This window comes from Aquarana catesbeiana, linkage group LG11, assembly GCF_042186555.1.
Source record: "Aquarana catesbeiana isolate 2022-GZ linkage group LG11, ASM4218655v1, whole genome shotgun sequence".
Lineage (NCBI taxonomy): Eukaryota > Metazoa > Chordata > Amphibia > Anura > Ranidae > Aquarana > Aquarana catesbeiana.
The window spans coordinates 357043-381087 of record NC_133334.1 but is presented as its reverse complement, the minus strand read 5'-3'; the positions used below and the strand labels follow the sequence as shown (position 1 = coordinate 381087).

Here is a 24045-nt window from a genome sequence, read left to right as displayed (position 1 = left end):
ACACCATAATCCCCCTCCTCTCCCCCCCACACCATAATCCCCCTCCCCCCACACCATAATCCCCCTCCTCTCCCCCCCACACCATAATCCCCCTCCTCTCCCCCCACACCATAATCCCCCTCCTCTCCCCCCCACACCATAATCCCCCTCCCCCCACACCATAATCCCCCTCCTCTCCCCCCCACACCATAATCCCCCTCCCCTCCCCCCACACCATAATCCCCCTCCCCTCCCCCCACACCATAATCCCCCTCCTCTCCCCCCACACCATAATCCCCCTCCTCTCCCCCCCACACCATAATCCCCCTCCCCCCACACCATAATCCCCCTCCTCTCCCCCCCACACCATAATCCCCCCTCCACCCCCCCACACCATAATCCCCCTCCTCTCCCCCCCACACCAAATGATTGGGACCAGAGCACAAAGCAAGCTCCATAGAGACATGGATGAGATCAATATATTGAACCTTCCAGACAAAGACTTGGAGGCCATTAAAGTTCATGTGTGTAAAGGCAGGCGTCCCAATACTTTTGGTGATATATATAATGCGGAGTTATTCCCGGCAGAGCTCCACCCCCCTCTTCCAACCATTGTGGAGGGAAATGTTCTGCGCTCCTCCTATGACAGCGCCATAGCTGACAATTTACTTACATGTTTTGCAGCATCCCTCCAGGAAGGAAACCACGTATCCGCCCATCTAGAGGACGAGAGAGAAAAACCAAAGAATATTCACCAATTCTGTCCCACATTCATCACAGCCAATCAGAATTCATCTCATTATTCATCACAACCAATCAGAATTCATCTCATTATTCATCACAGCCAATCAGAATTCATCTCATTATTCATCACAACCAATCAGAATTCATCTCATTATTCATCACAACCAATCAGAATTCATCTCCTTCTGACCCCTAATCTATCCATTATGAGTTACTCTGTATCCCTATCCATAGAGATCACTATTGATACAGACAGCGCCTCCTCCTCATGTATTTATCTCGGAGGTCTCCGGGTCAGGAAGGAAGGAAGGTGTTGGATGATTTCTCGGTATTGAACACTTTGGCCCTCAGGCTGGAGGTGAAACATTTTACATTGGTAGTAATGTGATGGGTCATCTCAGGGACGTTGGTTGTCGGGGAGCAATCAATCGCTGGCATCCTAACAACCATCAAAAATCCATAGCGGACCCTTATCCCAGCATGTGCCCCCCTCCCCCTGCCTCCTGAACCATGCCAGGCCACATGCCTCATGTTGTTGGGGATAACGGCCACTTCCCCACACCCCTGGCCCGGTGGTTGGGGGGTCTGAAGAGTCTGGTATAGAATTTGGGGGGACCTCATGCCTGGGCTGGTTTTCCCTCTAAATTTCATACCAGACCTGAAGGGCCTTCCAAGAATTGTGTGGAAACCCCCCCCCCTCGCTTTTGTTTTTACACTCTTCCCACCTCTTTGCTTCGTTCATCAGTGGAAAATCCCCGGCTGACAGCTGATTGAGCTGGGTGGGGATAATCACTGGTTGCTAGGACGCTGGTGGATGTTGGCTTCCCGACAACCAGGAGCCCTGAGCTGAAGCCATCATGCTTAATCAAATGTTCAATTCTAAAGCTGGCCAAAGATGGTTCCAATCTCAGGTTGAAGGTACCCAGGCCAATGGATCGACTGAAAGTACCCAGGTCAATGGATCGACTGAAGGTACCCAGGTCAATGGATCGACTGAAGGTACCCAGGTCAATGGATCGACTGAAGGTACCCAAGTCAATGGATCGACTGAAGGTACCCAGGTCAATGGATCGACTGAAGGTACCCAGGTCAATGGATCGACTGAAGGTACCCAGGCCAATGGATCGACTGAAGGTACCCAGGCCAATGGATCGACTGAAAGTACCCAGGTCAATGGATCGACTGAAGGTACCCAGGTCAATGGATCGACTGAAGGTACCCAGGTCAATGGATCGACTGAAGGTACCCAGGCCAATGGATCGACTGAAGGTACCCAGGCCAATGGATCGACTGAAGGTACCCAGGTCAATGGATCGACTGAAAGTACCCAGGTCAATGGATCGACTGAAGGTACCCAGGTCAATGGATCGACTGAAAGTACCCAGGTCAATGGATCGACTGAAGGTACCCAGGCCAATGGATCAACTGAAAGTACCCAGGTCAATGGATCGACTGAAGGTACCCAGGTCAATGGATCGACTGAAAGTACCCAGGCCAATGGATCGACTGAAGGTACCCAGGCCAATGGATCAACTGAAAGTACCCAGGTCAATGGATCGACTGAAGGTACCCAGGTCAATGGATCGACTGAAAGTACCCAGGCCAATGGATCGACTGAAGGTACCCAGGTCAATGGATCGACTGAAAGTACCCAGGTCAATGGATCGACTGAAGGTACCCAGGCCAATGGATCAACTGAAAGTACCCAGGTCAATGGATCGACTGAAGGTACCCAGGTCAATGGATCGACTGAAAGTACCCAGGTCAATGGATCGACTGAAGGTACCCAGGTCAATGGATCGACTGAAAGTACCCAGGTCAATGGATCGACTGAAGGTACCCAGGCCAATGGATCAACTGAAAGTACCCAGGTCAATGGATCGACTGAAGGTACCCAGGTCAATGGATCGACTGAAAGTACCCAGGCCAATGGATCGACTGAAGGTACCCAGGCCAATGGATCAACTGAAAGTACCCAGGTCAATGGATCGACTGAAGGTACCCAGGTCAATGGATCGACTGAAAGTACCCAGGCCAATGGATCGACTGAAGGTACCCAGGCCAATGGATCGACTGAAGGTACCCAGGCCAATGGATCGACTGAAGGTACCCAGGCCAATGGATCGACTGAAGGTACCCAGGCCAATGGATCGACTGAAGGTACCCAGGCCAATGGATCGACTGAAGGTACCCAGGCCAATGGATCGACTGAAGGTACCCAGGTCAATGGATCGACTGAAGGTACCCAGGTCAATGGATCGACTGAAAGTACCCAGGTCAATGGATCGACTGAAGGTACCCAGGCCAATGGATCAACTGAAAGTACCCAGGTCAATGGATCGACTGAAGGTACCCAGGTCAATGGATCGACTGAAAGTACCCAGGTCAATGGATCGACTGAAGGTACCCAGGTCAATGGATCGACTGAAAGTACCCAGGTCAATGGATCGACTGAAGGTACCCAGGCCAATGGATCAACTGAAAGTACCCAGGTCAATGGATCGACTGAAGGTACCCAGGTCAATGGATCGACTGAAAGTACCCAGGCCAATGGATCGACTGAAGGTACCCAGGCCAATGGATCAACTGAAAGTACCCAGGTCAATGGATCGACTGAAGGTACCCAGGTCAATGGATCGACTGAAAGTACCCAGGCCAATGGATCGACTGAAGGTACCCAGGCCAATGGATCGACTGAAGGTACCCAGGCCAATGGATCGACTGAAGGTACCCAGGCCAATGGATCGACTGAAGGTACCCAGGCCAATGGATCGACTGAAGGTACCCAGGCCAATGGATCGACTGAAGGTACCCAGGCCAATGGATCGACTGAAGGTACCCAGGTCAATGGATCGACTGACTTGGGTACAACCATGATCTCGGATTTTCAGCATGAGATTACTTCCATTGGCCACAGCTGCTATCAATAATCATTGTGTTCTCCCGACAGGGACAGCTCCCTGCCCCCCCCACTGCCCCCCACTGGGAGAACACAATAGCTCCACCGGGATGTAGAGAGCAGAGAGCTGGAATGTGTTTATCTGCCCAGCAGAGAATCAGACTTGCTTCCTTCAGGGCTGCTCAACTTCTGGCACCGCCTGACTTCTGGCACCGCCTGACTTCTGGTACCCCCTGACTTCTGGCACCCCCTGACTTCTGGACCCCCTGACTTCTGGTACCCCCTGACTTCTGGCACCCCCTGACTTCTGGACCCCCTGACTTCTGGCACCGCCTGACTTCTGGTACCCCCTGACTTCTGGTACCCCCTGACTTCTGGCACCCCCTGACTTCTGGACCCCCTGACTTCTGGCACCCCCTGACTTCTGGCACCCCCTGACTTCTGGCACCACCTGACTTCTGGTACCCCCTGACTTCTGGTACCCCCTGACTTCTGGCACCCCCTGACTTCTGGTACCCCCTGACTTCTGGCACCCCCTGACTTCTGGCACCACCTGACTTCTGGCACCCCCTGACTTCTGGTACCCCCTGACTTCTGGTACCCCCTGACTTCTGGCACCACCTGACTTCTGGCACCACCTGACTTCTGGCACCCCCTGACTTCTGGCACCACCTGACTTCTGGCACCACCTGACTTCTGGCACCCCCTGACTTCTGGCACCACCTGACTTCTGGCACCACCTGACTTCTGGCACCCCCTGACTTCTGGCACCACCTGACTTCTGGCACCACCTGACTTCTGGCACCCCCTGACTTCTGGTACCCCCTGACTTCTGGCACCCCCTGACTTCTGGTACCCCCTGACTTCTGGCACCCCCTGACTTCTGGACCCCCTGACTTCTGGACCCCCTGACTTCTGGACCCCCTGACTTCTGGTACCCCCTGACTTCTGGCACCACCTGACTTCTGGCACCCCCTGACTTCTGGACCCCCTGACTTCTGGCACCACCTGACTTCTGGCACCACCTGACTTCTGGCACCCCCTGACTTCTGGCACCACCTGACTTCTGGCACCCCCTGACTTCTGGCACCACCTGACTTCTGGCACCACCTGACTTCTGGTACCCCCTGACTTCTGGCACCACCTGACTTCTGGTACCCCCTGACTTCTGGTACCCCCTGACTTCTGGCACCACCTGACTTCTGGCACCCCCTGACTTCTGGCACCACCTGACTTCTGGCACCCCCCTTTGGTGGTTTGTGTCCTTCCACTGCCCCCCTCCTGGGTGACCATGTAGGAGAAGGGTCCAGCAGAGTCAATCTTATGGCTCTAAGTTCCAGAATGCTGACGGGGAACATTAACTCCTGTTGGGTTGCGGTTCTCTGAGCAATCAGGGAGCTGTGGACCTCACCCAGCTCATCTCCACCACCCAGTCAGAGGAAAGGAGCCATTTCCCAGATTCCCAAGTTGGAAATCCACCATGCCAGGAAGTCGGAGGAATGGCAGCACCCCCATATAATGCAAAAAAGGCTTTATTATATCCAAAACATGTAAAAACAATCCATACGGGCGGGGGAACGAAGAGGCCGACGCGTTTCACATGTAAATGTGCTTTGTCATTACCATATGGAAATGTGAGTGTTATCCCAATATATATATATATATATAGAAATGTGAGTGTTATCCCAATATATATATATATATAGAAATGTAAGTGTTATCCCAATATATATATATATATATAGAAATGTGAGTGTTATCCCAATATATATATATATATAGAAATGTGAGTGTTATCCCAATATATATATATATATAGAAATGTGAGTGTTATCCCAATATATATATATATATAGAAATGTGAGTGTTATCCCAATATATATATATATATAGAAATGTGAGTGTTATCCCAATATATATATATATATATAGAAATGTGAGTGTTATCCCAATATATATATATATATATAGAAATGTGAGTGTTATCCCAATATATATATATATATATAGAAATGTGAGTGTTATCCCAATATATATATATATATAGAAATGTGAGTGTTATCCCAATATATATATATATATATAGAAATGTGAGTGTTATCCCAATATATATATATATATATAGAAATGTGAGTGTTATCCCAATATATATATATATATATATATAGAAATGTGAGTGTTATCCCAATATATATATATATATAGAAATGTGAGTGTTATCCCAATATATATATATATATAGAAATGTGAGTGTTATCCCAATATATATATATATATATAGAAATGTGAGTGTTATCCCAATATATATATATATATATATATATGAAAATGGAGTTCAAAATTAAACTCCCATTTCCTGTACAAAGTTCTCATCATGACAATCAAACAACGTTTGATATAATATGAACGATGACATTTTATCAAACATAAACCAGGACATGAGCAAAGTAAAAACATTTGTAAGCACAGCAGACATGAGACTGTGGAGGATCAATAATGAGGACATCAATGTATACAAAACACAAATCCCGGAATATGTACATACAGATATACCGCCTCCAAATTCATATCAAGTGAGAAGAGGGGAATTATATACTATGGACTGTAAATATTATTGATCAACAGTCACATGTCAGAATACATGTATGTGCCGTGTGTACATATACTGATCAGTCAGAATACATGTATGTGCCGTGTGTACATATACTGATCAGTCAGAATACATGTATGTGCCGTGTGTACATATACTTATCAGAATACATGTATGTGCCATGTGTACATATACTTATCAGAATACATGTATGTGCCATGTGTACATATACTTATCAGAATACATGTATGTGCCGTGTGTACATATACTGATCAGTCAGAATACATGTATGTGCCGTGTGTACATATACTGATCAGTCAGAATACATGTATGTGCCGTGTGTACATATACTGATCAGTCAGAATACATGTATGTGCCGTGTGTACATATACTTATCAGTCAGAATACATGTATGTGCCGTGTGTACATATACTGATCAGTCAGAATACATGTATGTGCCGTGTGTATATATACTTATCAGAATACATGTATGTGCCGTGTGTACATATACTTATCAGAATACATGTATGTGCCATGTGTACATATACTTATCAGAATACATGTATGTGCCATGTGTACATATACTTATCAGAATACATGTATGTGCCGTGTGTACATATACTTACCAGAATACATGTATGTGCCGTGTGTACATATACTTATCAGAATACATGTATGTGCCGTGTGTACATATACTTACCAGAATACATGTATGTGCCGTGTGTACATATACTTATCAGAATACATGTATGTGCCGTGTGTACATATACTGATCAGTCAGAATACATGTATGTGCCGTGTGTACATATACTGATCAGTCAGAATACATGTATGTGCCGTGTGTACATATACTGATCAGTCAGAATACATGTATGTGCCGTGTGTATATATACTTATCAGAATACATGTATGTGCCGTGTGTACATATACTTATCAGAATACATGTATGTGCCGTGTGTACATATACTTATCAGAATACATGTATGTGCCGTGTGTACATATACTTATCAGAATACATGTATGTGTCGTGTGTACATATACTGATCAGAATACATGTATGTGCCGTGTGTACATATACTTATCAGAATACATGTATGTGCCGTGTGTACATATACTTATCAGAATACATGTATGTGCCGTGTGTACATATACTTATCAGAATACATGTATGTGCCGTGTGTACACATACTTATCAGAATACATGTATGTGCCGTGTGTACATATACTGATCAGTCAGAATACATGTATGTGCCGTGTGTACATATACTTATCAGAATACATGTATGTGCCGTGTGTACATATACTTATCAGAATACATGTATGTGCCGTGTGTACACATACTTATCAGAATACATGTATGTGCCGTGTGTACATATACTGATCAGTCAGAATACATGTATGTGCCGTGTGTACATATACTGATCAGTCAGAGTACATGTATGTGCCGTGTGTACATATACTGATCAGTAAAGAGCCAGGCCTAGATGAACCAATGGCATTTATCTATTGTATTCCATGGTCAATCATAATAATGGGTTCAGTCCCATTCAAAGTTTAAACCCTTTGGAATTCTGGTTTGTAAATCAAATATCCAATACACTTCACATCTACACAACATCCCAGAACTGTCACCTCCTCGTCTCCGTGTGATAATCCTTTCTGGATTTGTATCAAGGAAGTATCACCATTATGAATCTCATTACAATGTCCGGCAACGTTAGTGGCAGCTCCTTTTCAGTATCGCCAACGTGGTCATTCAATCGATCGAAAGGATTTGTGTTTTGTATACATTGTATACATTGATGTCCTCATTATTGATCCTCCACAGTTTCATGTCTTCTATGTTTAGAAATGTTTTTGGTTTTTACTTTGCTCATGTACTGGTTGATGTTTTTAGAATGATGTTTGTTAAAATTGCATCGTTCATATTATATCAAACGTTGTTTGAATTTGATTGTCATGATGAGAACTTGATACAGGAAATGGGAGTTCAATTTTGAAATCTATTTCATACTTGATGTGATTGTAGCCGTATTAGTGCAATTCTGACAGAGAAAATTGAGTTCTGTCCGTGATACTTTTTTATTTGCACTAACATACAATTTTTCAGGACAAGCTTTCGGGGTATGTCCCCTTCTTCAAGGTCCAAGCTGCTATCTTTATTACCATTGATTTGTATGTGTTTGGTTTTCCCTTTTTTTTTTTTTTTCTTCATTAACATTCTGCTTAAAAATTTGTGAATCAGTACTGCTTGGACCTTGAAGAAGGGGACATACCCCGAAAGCTTGTATGTTAGTGCAAATAAAAAAGTATCAGGGACAGAACTCAATTTTCTCTGAAATCTATTTCCATATATATATATATATATATATATATATTGGGATAACACTCACATTTCCATATGGTAATGACAAAGCACATTTACGTGTGAAACGCGTCAGCCTTTTTGTTCCCCCGCCCGTATGGATTGTTTTTACATGTTTTGGATATAATAAAGCCTTTTTGCATTATATGGGAGTGCTGCCATTCCTCCAAATTGTTCCTTACTAGTAGTCTGCTTGCAGTAGCAGGCCATGCTCCTCATGGTTGTAGCATTCTTTGAAGTTTATGGTCAGTACACATCACCTGGGAGCAGCGGCTTTTTTGCATGCCAGGAAGTTGTTTGCAAGGCTGGACATCAGTGGTGGGCAATCCAGAGAGAAGATCTCCTTGTCCCAAATTGTGAGAATATTGATCTGCAATGGTGTAACTGAGCACAGGGCAAACCTGGAAAGAGGCAACCATGAGGTCCAGGACCCTAATAAAGAAGCGGGCTATGGGATGGCTGGTTGGCCTGAGAATTGGTCAGCTGGACCTCAGAGAAGCAATCTATACCTAGGGAAGGAAAATGTTGCCTGGGCTGTGTCCAAGATCAGTCTCAAATACTCCAGATAATGGAAAGGTTGGAGCACAGGCTTCTGGAAGTTCATCACCCAGAAAGTTTGATAAAACTTGAGTGTCCTTTGAATTTTGAAAAGCAGAACCATGGTGGAGCAATCTTTCAGCAGCAGGGGATATACAGTAGGTACCCCGGGACATGGATGCCCTAAGATAGTAGCAGGGCCAGGATTGAAGCAAGTACTTCTGTGAAGGCTCTTGGTGTGGAGGACACCTGAATAACAGATTGAATGTTAGTCTCTCACAGGACAGTGTAGAAAGCGTTGGTGTGCAGAAGAGGTGGGAATGTGAAGATAGACATCATTGATGCCAGAAATTCCACTAATCTGAGCGAAACCCTAACAGATCTTGTGGAATTCATGCGGAATTTGGGGACACACAGATATAGGTTTAAGGATTTTAGGTCCACAATGGCGTAAAACCCTTTGACCTTTCCTCTGCAGGAAGTGAGATTATCACTCCTTGTCCCTGCAATAGATTCAGGGCTGCTAAAATCTGCCTGCCTTTGAGGTGAAGCTGGTTGATTAGAAGGTAGGAATGGAGGATGGGGGAGGAACAGAAATTCTATTTTGTAGCCCCTGGAAACGACAGACTGGACCCCGAGGTCCAGGATGTCTCTGAACCATAATGGCACAAATGCCGACAGACGTCCTACTCCGGACGGTGAGATGGCCCCTTCACTATGAAGAGGGCTTCTGGGTACGCTTGAAGGGTTCTAAGGCTTGCGATGAAAGGTTGGACCCACTCTGGGTGAAATGAAAGGACCACTTTCAGTGGAAGGAGGTGGTAGCCATGCTAGTAGTAGGCTTCAGCTGTTTTTGTGGGGTAGAAGTACTTTCCCCAACCCTTAATTCCTGAATATATTTTTCAAAGGGTTCACCAAAAAGGTGTTCACCATCAAAAGGCATGTAGAAGAGATGTCCTTTATAAGCTGGCTCAGCAGACCAAGCCTTTAACCACGAAATTCTGTCCATTGTCATACTGGTGAAGTACTTTCCCTAAGATTCCAATACAAGACAGAGGAGCTGAGGGCATGAGCTGCCATTGTTCCAGCAGAACAAGGTCCTCAATGATGATCGTGCTCTCTATTCATTTCTCCAACCCAGGTAGCACAGTCTGGCAAATGAACATACCGGCAATCGCTGGTTGTAAGGCAGGACCGGTAAGAGCAAAGATTGTCTTCAAAACTGTTTGAAGTGTCTATTAACAGAATCCTTGAAGGTGGACACACCCGATGAGATGCTTGATGAGAACAGAAACAGCAGGATTCCTTACCGGGAAAGACCATTTTTTAATACAGTCCTTGTCCATGGGATAGAAGTCAGCAACATTTTTGGAGGAATTAAAACCTTTTCAGAATGTGGCCAATCCTAATGCAAAGCACAGTAATTGTGTGTGCAGAAGAAAGGTCTTTCTGGAATTCTCCAGCTATTTTATGCCCATAGGAGATGGTTATGGCCGAGTAGATTTTTGCTGGGTAAAGGTTGGTACATACCACCTTCATAGGTGGGTTCACTGTAGAAAGCATATGGTGTGTGAAGCCTTCCCTGGAGAACATTCCTCTACAGGATCTTCTTCATCCACCTTACCCTCCTTAATATCATCCTCAAAGAGATTAGGAGGATCATGGTCATCCTCCGGAATAGATTCAGGTGCTGGAGAGGCAGAAGAACACTTTTGGGCTCTGGAGACAGAAGGTTCTAAAAGGTCAGGGAGTCTCCCAAAGAAATCAGACACAGTTGCAGTGAAATTTGCCTTAGTCAGATAAGGTCGCCTGGGAAGGAGCCTAGAATTAGAGAAAGGGAACTGTCAGTATAGGACCGTACTCCGACCCAGGGGAACACCTATGGCCCTGAGCATTCTTTCTGGTTTTCCTTAATGCTGTCTGTACCCCGAGTGCTATCCGGTCCTCGTCTCCCCTGCTCCTTGTCAGTTCTGCTCCTCACCTCCCCTGTGAGGGACTCACAAACAGATGTGGAGTAAGAGGGTATCTGTGAATGGAGTAGCCATAACCCAGGAACTGACTGCCATCCTGTTGCTGTGTCTCTGGACAATAAGTAATCAGGAGATCAGCCAACATGCACTATGTGTTCTCTGGGGGTTCCCAAGGAATTCCCTTCATTTTCAGGGATTTCTTCTCACTTCCTGTTATGACTATGGAACAGGAAGTGAAGCGAAATCTCCACAATGGGACACAGATGGCAAAAAAAAAAAAAAAAATCTGACAGGGGTTATAACCCTACCTTATTCCATCCAAAATGAAAAAAAAGATTGCCTATAGTTCTACTTTAACTATGTCCCATGTAATAGAGACTTTCCAGCGGGAGATGACACTCCACATATAAAAAGAAGACTCTGTCATAAATACAGGGCGACCCATCTTATCTTATCCATGCATCTTCCTTGAAGGAACCCAACTTCACCCATCACAGTGTGTGAACTTCAGAAAGGGTCTGCAGGGTCTGGGTGCCATAGGAATGGACCGCGGCCCCGGACCAGTATGGCACCATGATGCACCACATACCAAGGTGAGCGTCAGACGCAGGATCCAGTGCCTTATGCAAAGATTACAGGCCAGCCCCCCTCCCCCGCTGCTGTGGGGTCCGGGTACAGTTCCCAGGGTGTACATCAAAGGTAACTGATCTGGAAATTGCTAGTGAGCCCAAAGAATATAGGCAGCTGGATCTGGAAATGTCAGTTGTAGCGATAATTAAAAAGAATAGTTTAGAAAGTTCTCCATAAGAGATCCATCACCTAAGAACACCAGCAAAGCCTGGAGTCCCACAGAGCCGGGGGGAGGGGTTATATCCAAACATGCCCAGCTTTTGTCAGTGTCCAATAACCTGAAGGTTGCAGGACATGACCCGCGATCGAAGTCTGGTGACCTGCACTCCAAGACATGGAATGTACAGGAAAGTGGAATTTATCTCATTGATCCTCCTCATGCCAGCGAGTGCCGCCATTGTTTGTAGTGTTTAGAAATGATCCTGGTGTGACCAATGGCCAATCTTCTGCAGGGACACGTCATACCTTTATGAAGGCCTCGAGAAAGGTGGGATAAGTGTCACGGAAACATTGGCTGCCCAATAAATACTCCTTGGGCCCAGTTCTGGGAGTGCTGCCATTGCTTCCAATATACAGAGGAGAAAATACTGATCGTCTCCCCTGTAGATTGTGTAAGTTTTGCCCCCTTACATAGAAATGAAGGGTCTATAATTTTTATCATAGATGTATTTTATATGATAGAGACAGAATATCAACCAAAAATCCAGAAAAATCACACAATACAAATGTTATAAATGGAGTTCAGTGAGTAAAATAAGTATTTGATCCCCTTAGTAGTTGGTGGAGAAACCCTTGTTGGAGATCACAGAGGTCAGACGTTTCTTGTAGGTGGTGATCAGGTTTGCTCACATCTCAGGAGGAATTTTGTCTTCTTTACAGATCTTCTCTAAATCCTTAAGGTTTCTTGGCTGTGGCTTGGCAACTCGAAGTTTCAGCTCCTCCATACATTTTCTATAGGATTAAGGTCTGGAGACTCCATGACCTTAATGTGCTTCTTCTTGAGCCACTCCTTTGTTGCCTTGGTGATATGTTTTGGGTCATTGTCATGCTGGAAGACCCATCCATGACCCATCTTCAGTGTTCTGGATGAGGGAAGAAGGTTCTCATCCAAGATCTTACAGTACATGGCCCCGTCCATTGGCCCCTCAATGCGGCAAAGTCGTCCTGTACCTTTATCAGAGAAACAGCCCCAAATTATCATGTTTCCACCTCCGTGTGTGACTGTAGAGATGGCGGTCTTGGGGTCATCGTCACCATTTTTCTTTCTCCAAACATGGCGAGTCCCCCTCCTCAAGAAGACACATATACAGGAACGTCTGAAGTTGGCCAATGGACCTCTAAATGATTCAAAGAAGGATTGGGAGAAAGTTCTGTGGTCAGATGAGACCAAAATTCAGCTATTTGGCATTAACTCGACTCGCCGTGTTTGGAGGAAGAAAAATGCTGACTTTGACCCTAAGATCTCCATCTCTACAGTCACACACGGAGGTGGAAACATGATGATTTGGGGCTGTTTCTCTGATAAAGGTTCAGGCCGACTTTGCTGCATTGAGGGCCCAATGGACGGGGCCATGTATTGTAAGATCTTGGAGGAGAACCTTCTTCCCTCATCCAGAACACTGAAGATGGGTCATGGATGGGTCTTCCAGCATGACAATGACCCAAAACATACCGCCAAGTCAAAACAAAGGAATGGTTCAAGAAGAAGCACATGAAGGTCATGGAGTGGCCTATCCAGTCTCCAGACCTTAATCCTATAGAAAATGTATGGAGGAGATGAAACTTCGAGTTGCCAAGCGACAACCAAGAAACCTTAAGGATTTAGAGAAGATCTGTAAAGAAGAGTGGACCAAAATCCCTCCTGAGATGTATGCAAACCTGATCATCACCACCTACAAGAAACGTCTGACCTCTGATCACCAACAAGGGTTTCTCCACCAACTACTAAGTCATGTTTAGTGAAGGGGATCAAATACTTATTTTACTCACTGAACTGCAACTCCATTTATAACATTTGTATTGTGTGATTTTTCTGGATTTTTGGTTGATATTCTGTCTCTATCATATAAAATACACCTATGATAAAAATTATAGACCCTTCATTTCTATGTAAGGGGGCAAAACTTACACCATCTGCAGGGGAGACGATTGTTGTTTTCTCCTCTGTATGTGTAGTTTGAGTGAGGAGGAAATATTTCCAGGGATATGGATGCTGAGAGATCATTCTCTAAGTCAGGTCGGACCGGTCTAATACACAATATACAAGGCAGAGGGACTTCTAATGGGTAGGGAGAGGCTTTGGGGTTCTCCTGATCCTAGCGGGTTTGTACAATGTCCATATAGATTCCCCCGAAGAAGCTGTGGCCTGTAACCCGCGGTGATGCCTCTACCAATACCCATTCCTATGTGAGAGCGACACATACATTTTACAAGCAGGCAGGGCTGACACCGGCTCCTCGGGTCCCCTATCCCACCCTTACATACAATTCACACGCTCAGCATCCATGGCAGACAAAACCCCGGAAATCTGAAATCATTTATCAATCATCTGATTGGACAGCAGCAGTTGAAGAGCATTACAGGACACAGACAGCACTAAGCCAATCAGATTAACCAGCTCCGGGGCCACAGACCAGGAAGGAGGAGGGCCCGAGGTGCCAGGTGTCAGCCCCGCCATTATCCAATTTGTAGCATGCAGGAGAAAGTCAGCAGAGTGTTGGATGAGAATCGTTCCACTGACCTTTATACATTCGGTCTCATTAAAGGGGGGGCAGTTGATGGCTGAGGTCATTAACACCGGTCCTACTGAGGTGTTTGTACAGTCGTATCTCAGGCACTTAGCTATCCAGGAGGAACCAGGCTACAGCCATATGAGAGAGAACATGGAGAGAAGAGTGTCAGTAGATGGACATCCCACAGAATGAGGAGGACTGGGGGGGACCATAGGGGGTGATATATGGGGGCCACAGGGACTTTAATACCATGACACCACTGCAAAATAGATGTAGGTCAAGACAGGAGAAGAGAGCCCATTATCTACAGGAGAGGAGAAGAGAGCCCATTATCTACAGGAGAGGAGAATAGAGCTCATTATCTACAGGTCAGGAGAGGAGAAGAGAGCCCATTATCTACAGGAGAGGAGAAGAGAGCCCATTATCTACAGGAGAGGAGGAGAGAGCTCATTATCTACAGGAGAGGAGAAGAGAGCTCATTATCTACAGGAGAGGAGAATAGAGCTCATTATCTACAGGTCAGGAGAGGAGAAGAGAGCCCATTATCTACAGGAGAGGAGAAGAGAGCCCATTACCTACAGGAGAGGAGAATAGAGCTCATTATCAACAGGTCAGGAGAGGAGAAGAGAGCCCATTATTTACAGGAGAGGAGAAGAGAGCCCATTATCTACAAGCCAGGAGAGGAGAAGAGAGCTCATTATCTACAGGTCAGGAGAGGAGAAGAGAGCACATTATCTTCAGGTCTGGAGAGGAGAAGAGAGCACATTATCTTCAGATTACAATACTACTTACTGTGGTGGAACATAGTTATTCAGAATGGCAAAGCAGAGAATAAATGGTGATATTGATAGTGGTATGGAGGGTGGTATGGATGGTGGTATGGATGGGGTATGGATGGTGGTATGAATGGTGATATGGAGGGTGGTATGGATGGTGGTATGGATGGGGTATGGATGGTGGTATGAATGGTGGTATGGAGGGTGGTATGGATGGTGGTATGGAGGGTGGTATGGATGGTGGTATGGAGGGTGGTATGGATGGGGTATGGATGGTGGTATGAATGGTGGTATGGAGGGTGGTATGGATGGTGGTATGGAGGGTGGTATGGATGGGGTATGGATGGTGGTATAGACGGTGGTATGGATGGTGGTATAGACGGTGGTATGGACGGTGGTATAGACGGTGGTATGGACGGTGGTATAGATGGGGTATGGATGGGGTATGGATGTTGGTATGGATGGGGTATGGATGGTGGTATAGATGGGGTATGGATGCGGTATGGACAGTGGTATGGATGGGGTATGGATGGGGTATGGACAGTGGTATGGATGGGGTATGGACGGTGGTATGGATGGGGTATGGACGGTGGTATGGATGGTGTATGGATGGTGGTATGGACGGTGGTATGGACAGTGGTATGGACAGTGGTATGGATGGGGTATGGATGGGGTATGGACGGGGTATGGACGGTGGTATGGATGGGGTATGGACGGTGGTATGGATGGGGTATGGATGGGGTATGGACAGTGGTATGGATGGGGTATGGATGGTGGTATGGATGGTGGCATGGACGGTGGTATGGACGGGGTATGGACAGTGGTATGGACGGGGTATGGATGGTGGTATGGATGGAGGTATGGATGGTGGTATGGATAGTGGTACAGATGGTGATATGGATGGTGGTATGGAGGGTGGTATGGAGGGTGGTATGGATGGGGTATGGATGGGGTATGGACGGTGGTATGGATGGGGTATGGATAGTGGTATAGATGGTGATATGGAAGGTGGTATGGAGGGTGGTATGGACGGTGGTATGGAGGGTGGTATGGATGGTGGTATGGAGGGTGGTGTGATGAACCCTTGTCCTCAACAGGACTATGTCTGCCGTAAATGCTTCCTCTGTCCAGAACCAGCACTATCCAAGACCCTTTAGCTCACCCAGTCACCAGACGTAACTCAGTGTAGGGTGAAAAACATCAAACTCTCTTTATTCCAGCACATGTTACCACAGTTATACAACTCAGAGACACTCCCCCCATCCTTGGATTCAGGGCGGGGTAAACTGTCCAATCACAATAGACACACAGGTCAGGTGTATTCAGATTTCTCATCAGTAAACAGTCTTATCAGCAGGGAGAGCTGTTGGAGGAATTCGCCCCCACCAATCCCACAACTAATCTACATACACATCCCATAATATCCAAGGCAGACAGACACAATAGAACATTGGAATACAACCAAACCCCAAACGATCCCAACAAAAAGTGCACAACATCATGAGACAACACACAATATATACATATATACAACATTCCAGTGTGGCTGTACAGTGTGTCTAAATAGCACAGATCATAGTGGGGTTCTCGGGTACCCTGGGCCCCTAATAGACACAGGGTGATTTACACATAAGGGGGTCGGGGGAGCTGGACATGGAGTCTCCAGAGCTCTCCAAGGTAAGCTGAGTTCCACAAACCCCCCACCCAAAGTGACTCCCGTCACACATCTTCCCTTTCGCCAGGAGACTAACACAGGAGGAGACCCCAGACGTGTTGACTCCGAAGTTAGTCAGTAGTTCCAGCCCCCCAATGCCGGTACCCACACAGTACCCCAAATAAATTGTCCCAAACAAAGCATTACTCACCCCGCCAACCTCTGCCTCTCTCAGAGAACATGCCCACCACTGGGGAGAGGCCTGGACTGGTCCTTCTCCCTGGAGTCCTTTCACCTGCTGGAGAGAAGACAGGGTGACTGGGCTCACTCCATAATGCTGTTGTGGATCTGGGCTGACTGCCCACCATCCCTGGGGTATACAAGTGGAGACTGAAGTCCCATCCACTTTTGGTAGGTTAAAATCCCCTAGTGCTAGCAAAGCATGGTTGACATCATCCTGTCTCAGTGCCGCACCATTTTCTGGGATTGTGTCAGTGGAGACTGAAGTCCCATCCACTACCACAGGAACTTCCTCTTCTGTTAGTTGAATGCAGAGGCCAGCAGCACTCTGCCGTGTTGCCAGCCCTTCTGCTGGGTTGCTGTGAGTGGAGACCGCAGTCCCATCCTCCGATATCAGCTCAAGCTGCAGTTGTGTGCAGAGGACAGTAGCATTCTGCCCTGTTAGCACTTCAGCTGAGGACCCCACATCATCCACCCTGGCTAACTGTTGGGAAGTGACCGTCACCTTCTCACCATGGGCCCCTGGAACTGCCGCAGGTGGGGAGCAGAGGTCTTGGACCCTCTGTCCGGTGACCATCGCTTCAGCTGGGGAAGTCTCTGGTAACTCCACAGATGCTGCTGTTGGTGCTGGGCAGAGCTCAGTGAAGTTTGGTCTTAATACCAGCTCTTCTGCTGAAGGCTCACCAGATTGTTCTTCCTCAGCAGAACAGTCTATCAAATCCCCAATCTCTATAACTGGTGTCTGGGGATAGAGATTCACCATCTCCTGTCTGTAGAACGAAGAAGAGGTTACTGGTGCTCAGCAAAGCTCAGTGATGTCTGGTCCTGATGCCAGCTCTCCTGCTGAGTTGGTGGCATCATTCTGGGGTGCCATCTGCTGCTGGCAAGGAGAGCCGGCTGCTCATTCTCCCTTACTCTCATCTGGCTGCTGGGACGACATGTCTCTAGTACTGTCTCCCAGGTGCATGGATCTTTGCTGAGGAGGGAAGATCGCTTCCTCCACCCTGGCCAACTGTTAGGAAGGGAGGACGAACACCTCTCCCTTCGCGCCCTGGATCTTAATCTGCTGCTGGGAAGTTACATAGTAGATGAGGTTGAAAAAAGACACAAGTCCATCAAGTCCAACCTATGTGTGATTATGTGTCAGTATTACATTGTATATCTCTGTATGTTGCGGTTATTCAGGTGCTTATCTAATAGTTTCTTGAAGCTATCAATGCTCCCCGCTGAGGCCACCGCCTGTGGAAGGGAATTCCACATCCTTGCCGCTCTTACAGTAAAGAACCCTCTACGTAGTTTAAGGTTAAACCTCTTTTCTTCTAATTTTAATGAGTGGCCACGAGTCTTGTTAAAAACTCTCTTACGCGATAAAGTTTTATTTCTATTGTAGGGTCACCAGTCCGGTATTTATATATTGTGGGGTCACCAGTCCGGTATTTATATATTGTGGGGTCACCAGTCCGGTATTTATATATTGTGGAGTCACCAGTCCGGTATTTCTATATTGTGGGGTCACCAGTCCGGTATTTGTATATTGTGGGGTCACTAGTCCGGTATTTATATATTGTGGGGTCACCAGTCCGGTATTTGTATATTGTGGGGTCACTAGTCCGGTATTTATATATTGTGGGGTCACCAGTCCGGTATTTGTATATTGTGGGGTCACCAGTCCGGTATTTATATATTGTGGGGTCACCAGTCCGGTATTTATATATTGTGGGGTCACCAGTCCGGTATTTATATATTGTGGGGTCACCAGTCCGGTATTTATATATTGTGGGGTCACCAGTCCGGTATTTATATATTGTGGGGTCACCAGTCCGGTATTTATATATTGTGGGGTCACCAGTCCGGTATTTGTATATTGTGGGGTCACCAGTCCGGTATTTATATATTGTGGGGTCACCAGTCCGGTATTTATATATTGTGGGGTCACCAGTCCGGTATTTATATATTGTGGGGTCACCAATCCGGTATTTATATATTGTGGGGTCACCAGTCCGGTATTTGTATATTGTGGGGTCACCAGTCCGGTATTTATATATTGTGAGGTCACCAGTCCGGTATTTGTATATTGTGGGGTCACCAGTCCGGTATTTATATATTGTGGGGTCACCAGTCCGGTATTTATATATTGTGGGGTCACCAGTCCGGTATTTATATATTGTGGGGTCACCAGTCCGGTATTTATATATTGTGGGGTCACCAGTCCGGTATTTATATATTGTGGGGTCACCAGTCCGGTATTTATACATTGAAATCATATCCCCTCTCAAGCGTCTCTTCTCCAGAGAGAATAAGTTCAGTGCTCACAACCTTTCCTCATAACTAAGATCCTCCAGACCCTTTATTAGCTTTGTTGCCCTTCTTTGTACTCGCTCCATTTCCAGTACATCCTTCCTGAGGACTGGTGCCCAGAACTGGACAGCATACTCCAGGTGCGGCCGGACCAGAGTCTTGTAGAGCGGGAGAATTATCGTTTTATCTCTGGAGTTGATCCCTTTTTAATGCCAATATTCTGTTTGCTTTATTAGCAGCAGCTTGGCATTGCATGTCATTGCTGAGCCTATCATCTACTAGGACCCCCAGGTCCTTTTCCATCCTAGATCCCCCCAGAGGTTCTCCCCCCAGTCTATAGATTGACTTCAGATTTTTACCACCCAAATACATTATTTTACATTTTTCTACATTGAACCTCATTTGCCATGTAGTTGCCCCTCCCCCATTAATTTGTTCAGGTCTTTTTGCAAGGTTTCCACATCCTGCGGAGAAGTTATTGCCCTGCTTAGCTTAGTATCGTCTGCAAATACAGAGATTGAACTGTTTATCCCATCCTCCAGGTCGTTTATGAACAAATTAAAGCGGAGTTCCACCCTAAAGTGGAACTTCCGCTCATCGGATTCCTCCCCCCCTCCGGTGTCACATTTGGCACCTTTCAGGGGGGAGGGGGGTGCAGATACCTGTATAATACAGGTATCTGCACACACTTCCGGGTATAGCTAGCCGCAGCTAGCCGCAGAGTCCCCGCCCACCCCCGTTGTGTTGTGGGAAATACACAGTTCCCACAACACAATGGGGACCAGTGTAGACGCACAACACGATTCGCGCATGCGCAGTAGGGAACCGGGCAGTGAAGCCGCAACGCTTCACTTCCCGATTCCCTCAGTGAGAATGGCGGCGGCAGCACCCGAGGACTGAGGGACGGTTCGGCCTCGGGTGCCGACATCGCTGGACCCCGGGACAGGTGAGTGACCTTATTTTAAAAGTCTGACATCTAAAAAAAAATTTTAGTGAAACTCCGCTTTAAATAGGATTGGTCCCAGCACAGAACCCTGGGGAACCCCACTACCCACCCCTGACCATTCTGAGTACTCCCCATTTATCACCACCCTCTGAACTCGCCCTTGTAGCCAGTTTTCAACCCATGTACTCACCCTATGGTCCATGCCAACGCACCTTATTTTGTACAGTAAACGTTTATGGGGAACTGTGTCAAATGCTTTTGTAGAATCCAGATACACCATGTCTACGGGCCTTCCTTTATCTAGATGGCAACTCACCTCCTCATAGAAGGTTAATAGATTGGTTTGGCAAGAACGATTCTTCATGAATCCATGCTGATTACTGATAATGATATCATTCTTATTTCTAAAATCTTGTATATAGTCCCTTATCATCCCTTCCAAGAGTTTACATACTATTGATGTTAGGCTAACTGGTCTGTAATTCCCAGGGATGTATTTTGGGCCCTTTTTAAATATTGGTGCTACATTGGCTTTTCTCCAATCCAAGTGACCATCTCCTTCTCACCCTGGGCCTCTGGAACTGCCGCAGGTGTGGGTCAGAGGTCTTGGACCCTCTGTCCAGTTGTCAGCGCTTCAGCTGCAGAAGTTTCTGGTAACTCCACAGATGCTGCCGGCAGAAAATCCCATGTCTGTCAGTATTGTGGGAGAAAGGCCAACTGCCTCTTCTCTCAGGAATGCTGAAGCTGCTGTTGGTGCTGGACAGAGGTTAGCAGAGCTCTGCCCTGTGGTCAGCACTTCAGCTTTGGGGACGGCAATCTCCGGAGTCTCCACTGCTGATTCTCTGGCATGTTGCTGAACGTGTTCTAGCAGTTTCCTGTATGCCCTTTCCAGATGCTGTTCCTTCCTTAGCAAATAGGCCAGATCAGGTTTAAGCTCTGAAACCCCTGCAAGACCGAGCATAGCCTCTCTGTATTCTCGCAGGTCCTCGTGGGTAGGTTCCCCTTCATCGCCAAACACAAAACGATCTGTAAGGCTCTCCCACAGCAATCCAGGGCCTCCAAAGTTATCTCCCTCCGGAAAGCATAAATATTCCTGCTCTGCGTGCCATTGCAGAGCCCGATACTGATTGTCCAGCTCTATCTCCTGCTGGACCAGCCTGTCCAACTCAGTCACCCATTGCTCTTGGAGTCGCTCTCCCAGGAATGCCATCGGTAACTCCCCTTGGTCACTGGCCCGTTGCTCTGGGGTTGGAAAGCACTTGCCCTGTTGCATACCAGCAACCTGGAGGGCTCTAATCCAGAGTCCTACCCGAATCTGCTGCCTGACCTCCAGGTATTCATCCTCAGACACAGCCCTGGAGTATGCTGAAAGGACGATCTGCAGCAGCCCAGGGAACTCTGATGCCAGGTCCATATCTCCGCTGGGGTGACTGAAGTCTGCTATCCTAATCTTGGATCCAGAGGGAGGTTTGGACACGTTCACATCCAGGAAGCACAATCCCATCTCTGCCAACCAGTTGTGACGACCCCTTGTCCTCAACAGGACTATGTCTGCCGTAAATGCTTCCTCTGTCCAGAACCAGCACTATCCAAGGCCCTTTAGCTCACCCAGTCACCAGCCGTAACTCAGTGTAGGGTGAACAACATCAAACTCCTTTATTCCAGCACGTTACCACAGATATACAACTCAGAGACACTCCCCCCCATCCTTGGATTCAGGGCGGGGTAAACTGTCCAATCACAATAGACACACAGGTCAGGTGTATTCAAACTTCTCATCAGTAAACAGTCTTATCAGCAGGGAGAGCTGTTGGAGGAATTCGCCCCCACCAATCCCACAACTAATCTACATACACATCCCATAATATACTTTTCTTCCAAGGCAGACAGATACAATAAAACAATGGAATACAACCACACCCCAAACGATCCCAGCAAAGAGTCCACAACAGCATGAGACAACACACAATATATACATATATACAACATTCCAGTGTGGCTGTACAGCGAATCCGACTTGCACAGACCATAGTGGGGTTCTCAGGCACCCTGTGCCCCTAATGGACACAGGGTGATTTACACATAAGCGGGGGCGGGGTAGCTGGACAAGGAGTCACCAGAGCTCTCCAAGGTAAGCTGAGTTCCACAAACCCCCCACCCAAAGTAACTCCCGTCACAGGTGGTATTGATGGTGGTATAGAGGGTGGTATGGATTGGGGTATAGACGGTGGTATGGATGGGGTATGGACATTGGTATGGACGGTGGTATGGATGGGGTATGGACAGGGGTATGGACGGTGGTATGGATGGGGTATGGACGGTGGTATGGACGGTGGTATGGACGGTGGTATGGATGGCGGTATGGAGGGTGGTATGGAAGGTGGTATGGACGGTGGTATGGACGGTGGTATGGAGGGTGGTATTGACGGTGGTATGGACGGTGGAATGGATGGTGGTATGGAGGGTGGTATGGAGGGTGGTATGGACGGTGGAATGGATGGTGGTATGGACGGTGGTATGGACGGTGGTATGGGTGGTGGTATGGATGGTGGTATAGACGGTGGTATGGATGGTGGTATAGATGGTGGCATGGATGGGGTATGGACGGTGGTATGGATGGTGGTATGGATGGGGTATGGACAGTGGTAGGGATGGGGTATGAATGGTGGTATGGATGGTGGTATGGATGGTGGTATGGATGGGGTATGGACGGTGGTATGGATGGGGTATGGATGGGGTATGGATGGTGGTATGGATGGTGGTATGGACGGTGGTATAGATTGTGGTATGGACGGTGGTATAGATGGTGGTATGGACGGTGGTATGGATGGGGTATGGACGGTGGTATGGATGGGGTATGGACGGTGGTATGGATGGAGTATGGACGGTGGTATGGATGGGGTATGGACGGTGGTATGGATGGTGGTATGGACGGTGGGTTGGATGGGGTATGGACGTGGTATGGATGGTGGTAGGGATGGGGTATGGACAGTGGTATGGATGGGGTATGGACGGTGGTATGGACGGTGGTATGGATGGTGGTACGGATGGTGGTATGGATGGTGGTATGGATGGTGGTACGGATGGTGGTAGGGATGGGGTATGGACGGTGGTATGGACGGTGGTATGGATGGGGTATGGACAGTGGTAGGGATGGGGTATGAATGGTGGTATGGATGGTGGTATGGATGGTGGTATGGATGGGGTATGGACGGTGGTATGGATGCTGGTATGGATGGGGTATGGATGGGGTATGGATGGTGGTATGGATGGTGGTATGGATGGTGGTATAGATGGTGGTATGGACGGTGGTATAGATGGTGGTATGGACGGTGGTATGGATGGGGTATGGACGGTGGTATGGATGGGGTATGGACGGTGGTATGGATGGAGTATGGATGGGGTATGGACGGTGGTATGGATGGGGTATGGACGGTGGTATGGATAGGGTATGGACGGTGGTATGGATGGGGTATGGACGGTGGTATGGATGGTGGTATGGACGGTGGGTTGGATGGGGTATGGACGTGGTATGGATGGTGGTAGGGATGGGGTATGGACGGTGGTATGGACGGTGGTATGGATGGTGGTACGGATGGTGATATGGATGGTGGTATGGATGGTGGTACGGATGGTGGTAGGGATGGGGTATGGACGGTGGTATGGACGGTGGTATGGATGGGGT

General features: G+C 47.2%; 1 protein-coding gene across 1 annotated transcript in view; it reads right to left on the bottom strand.

Moving 5' to 3' along the window:
• Positions 1 to 24045, bottom strand: part of OTOG (otogelin) — a 310396-nt gene that overhangs the window by 4369 nt on the left and 281982 nt on the right. Inside the window, exons 51-52 of the mRNA XM_073605993.1 lie at positions 14455 to 14574; positions 653 to 698 (exon numbers count right to left, since the gene is read on the bottom strand). Coding sequence (XP_073462094.1) covers positions 653 to 698; positions 14455 to 14574 — 166 coding nt within the window. The remainder of the gene's footprint in view (positions 1 to 652; positions 699 to 14454; positions 14575 to 24045) is intronic.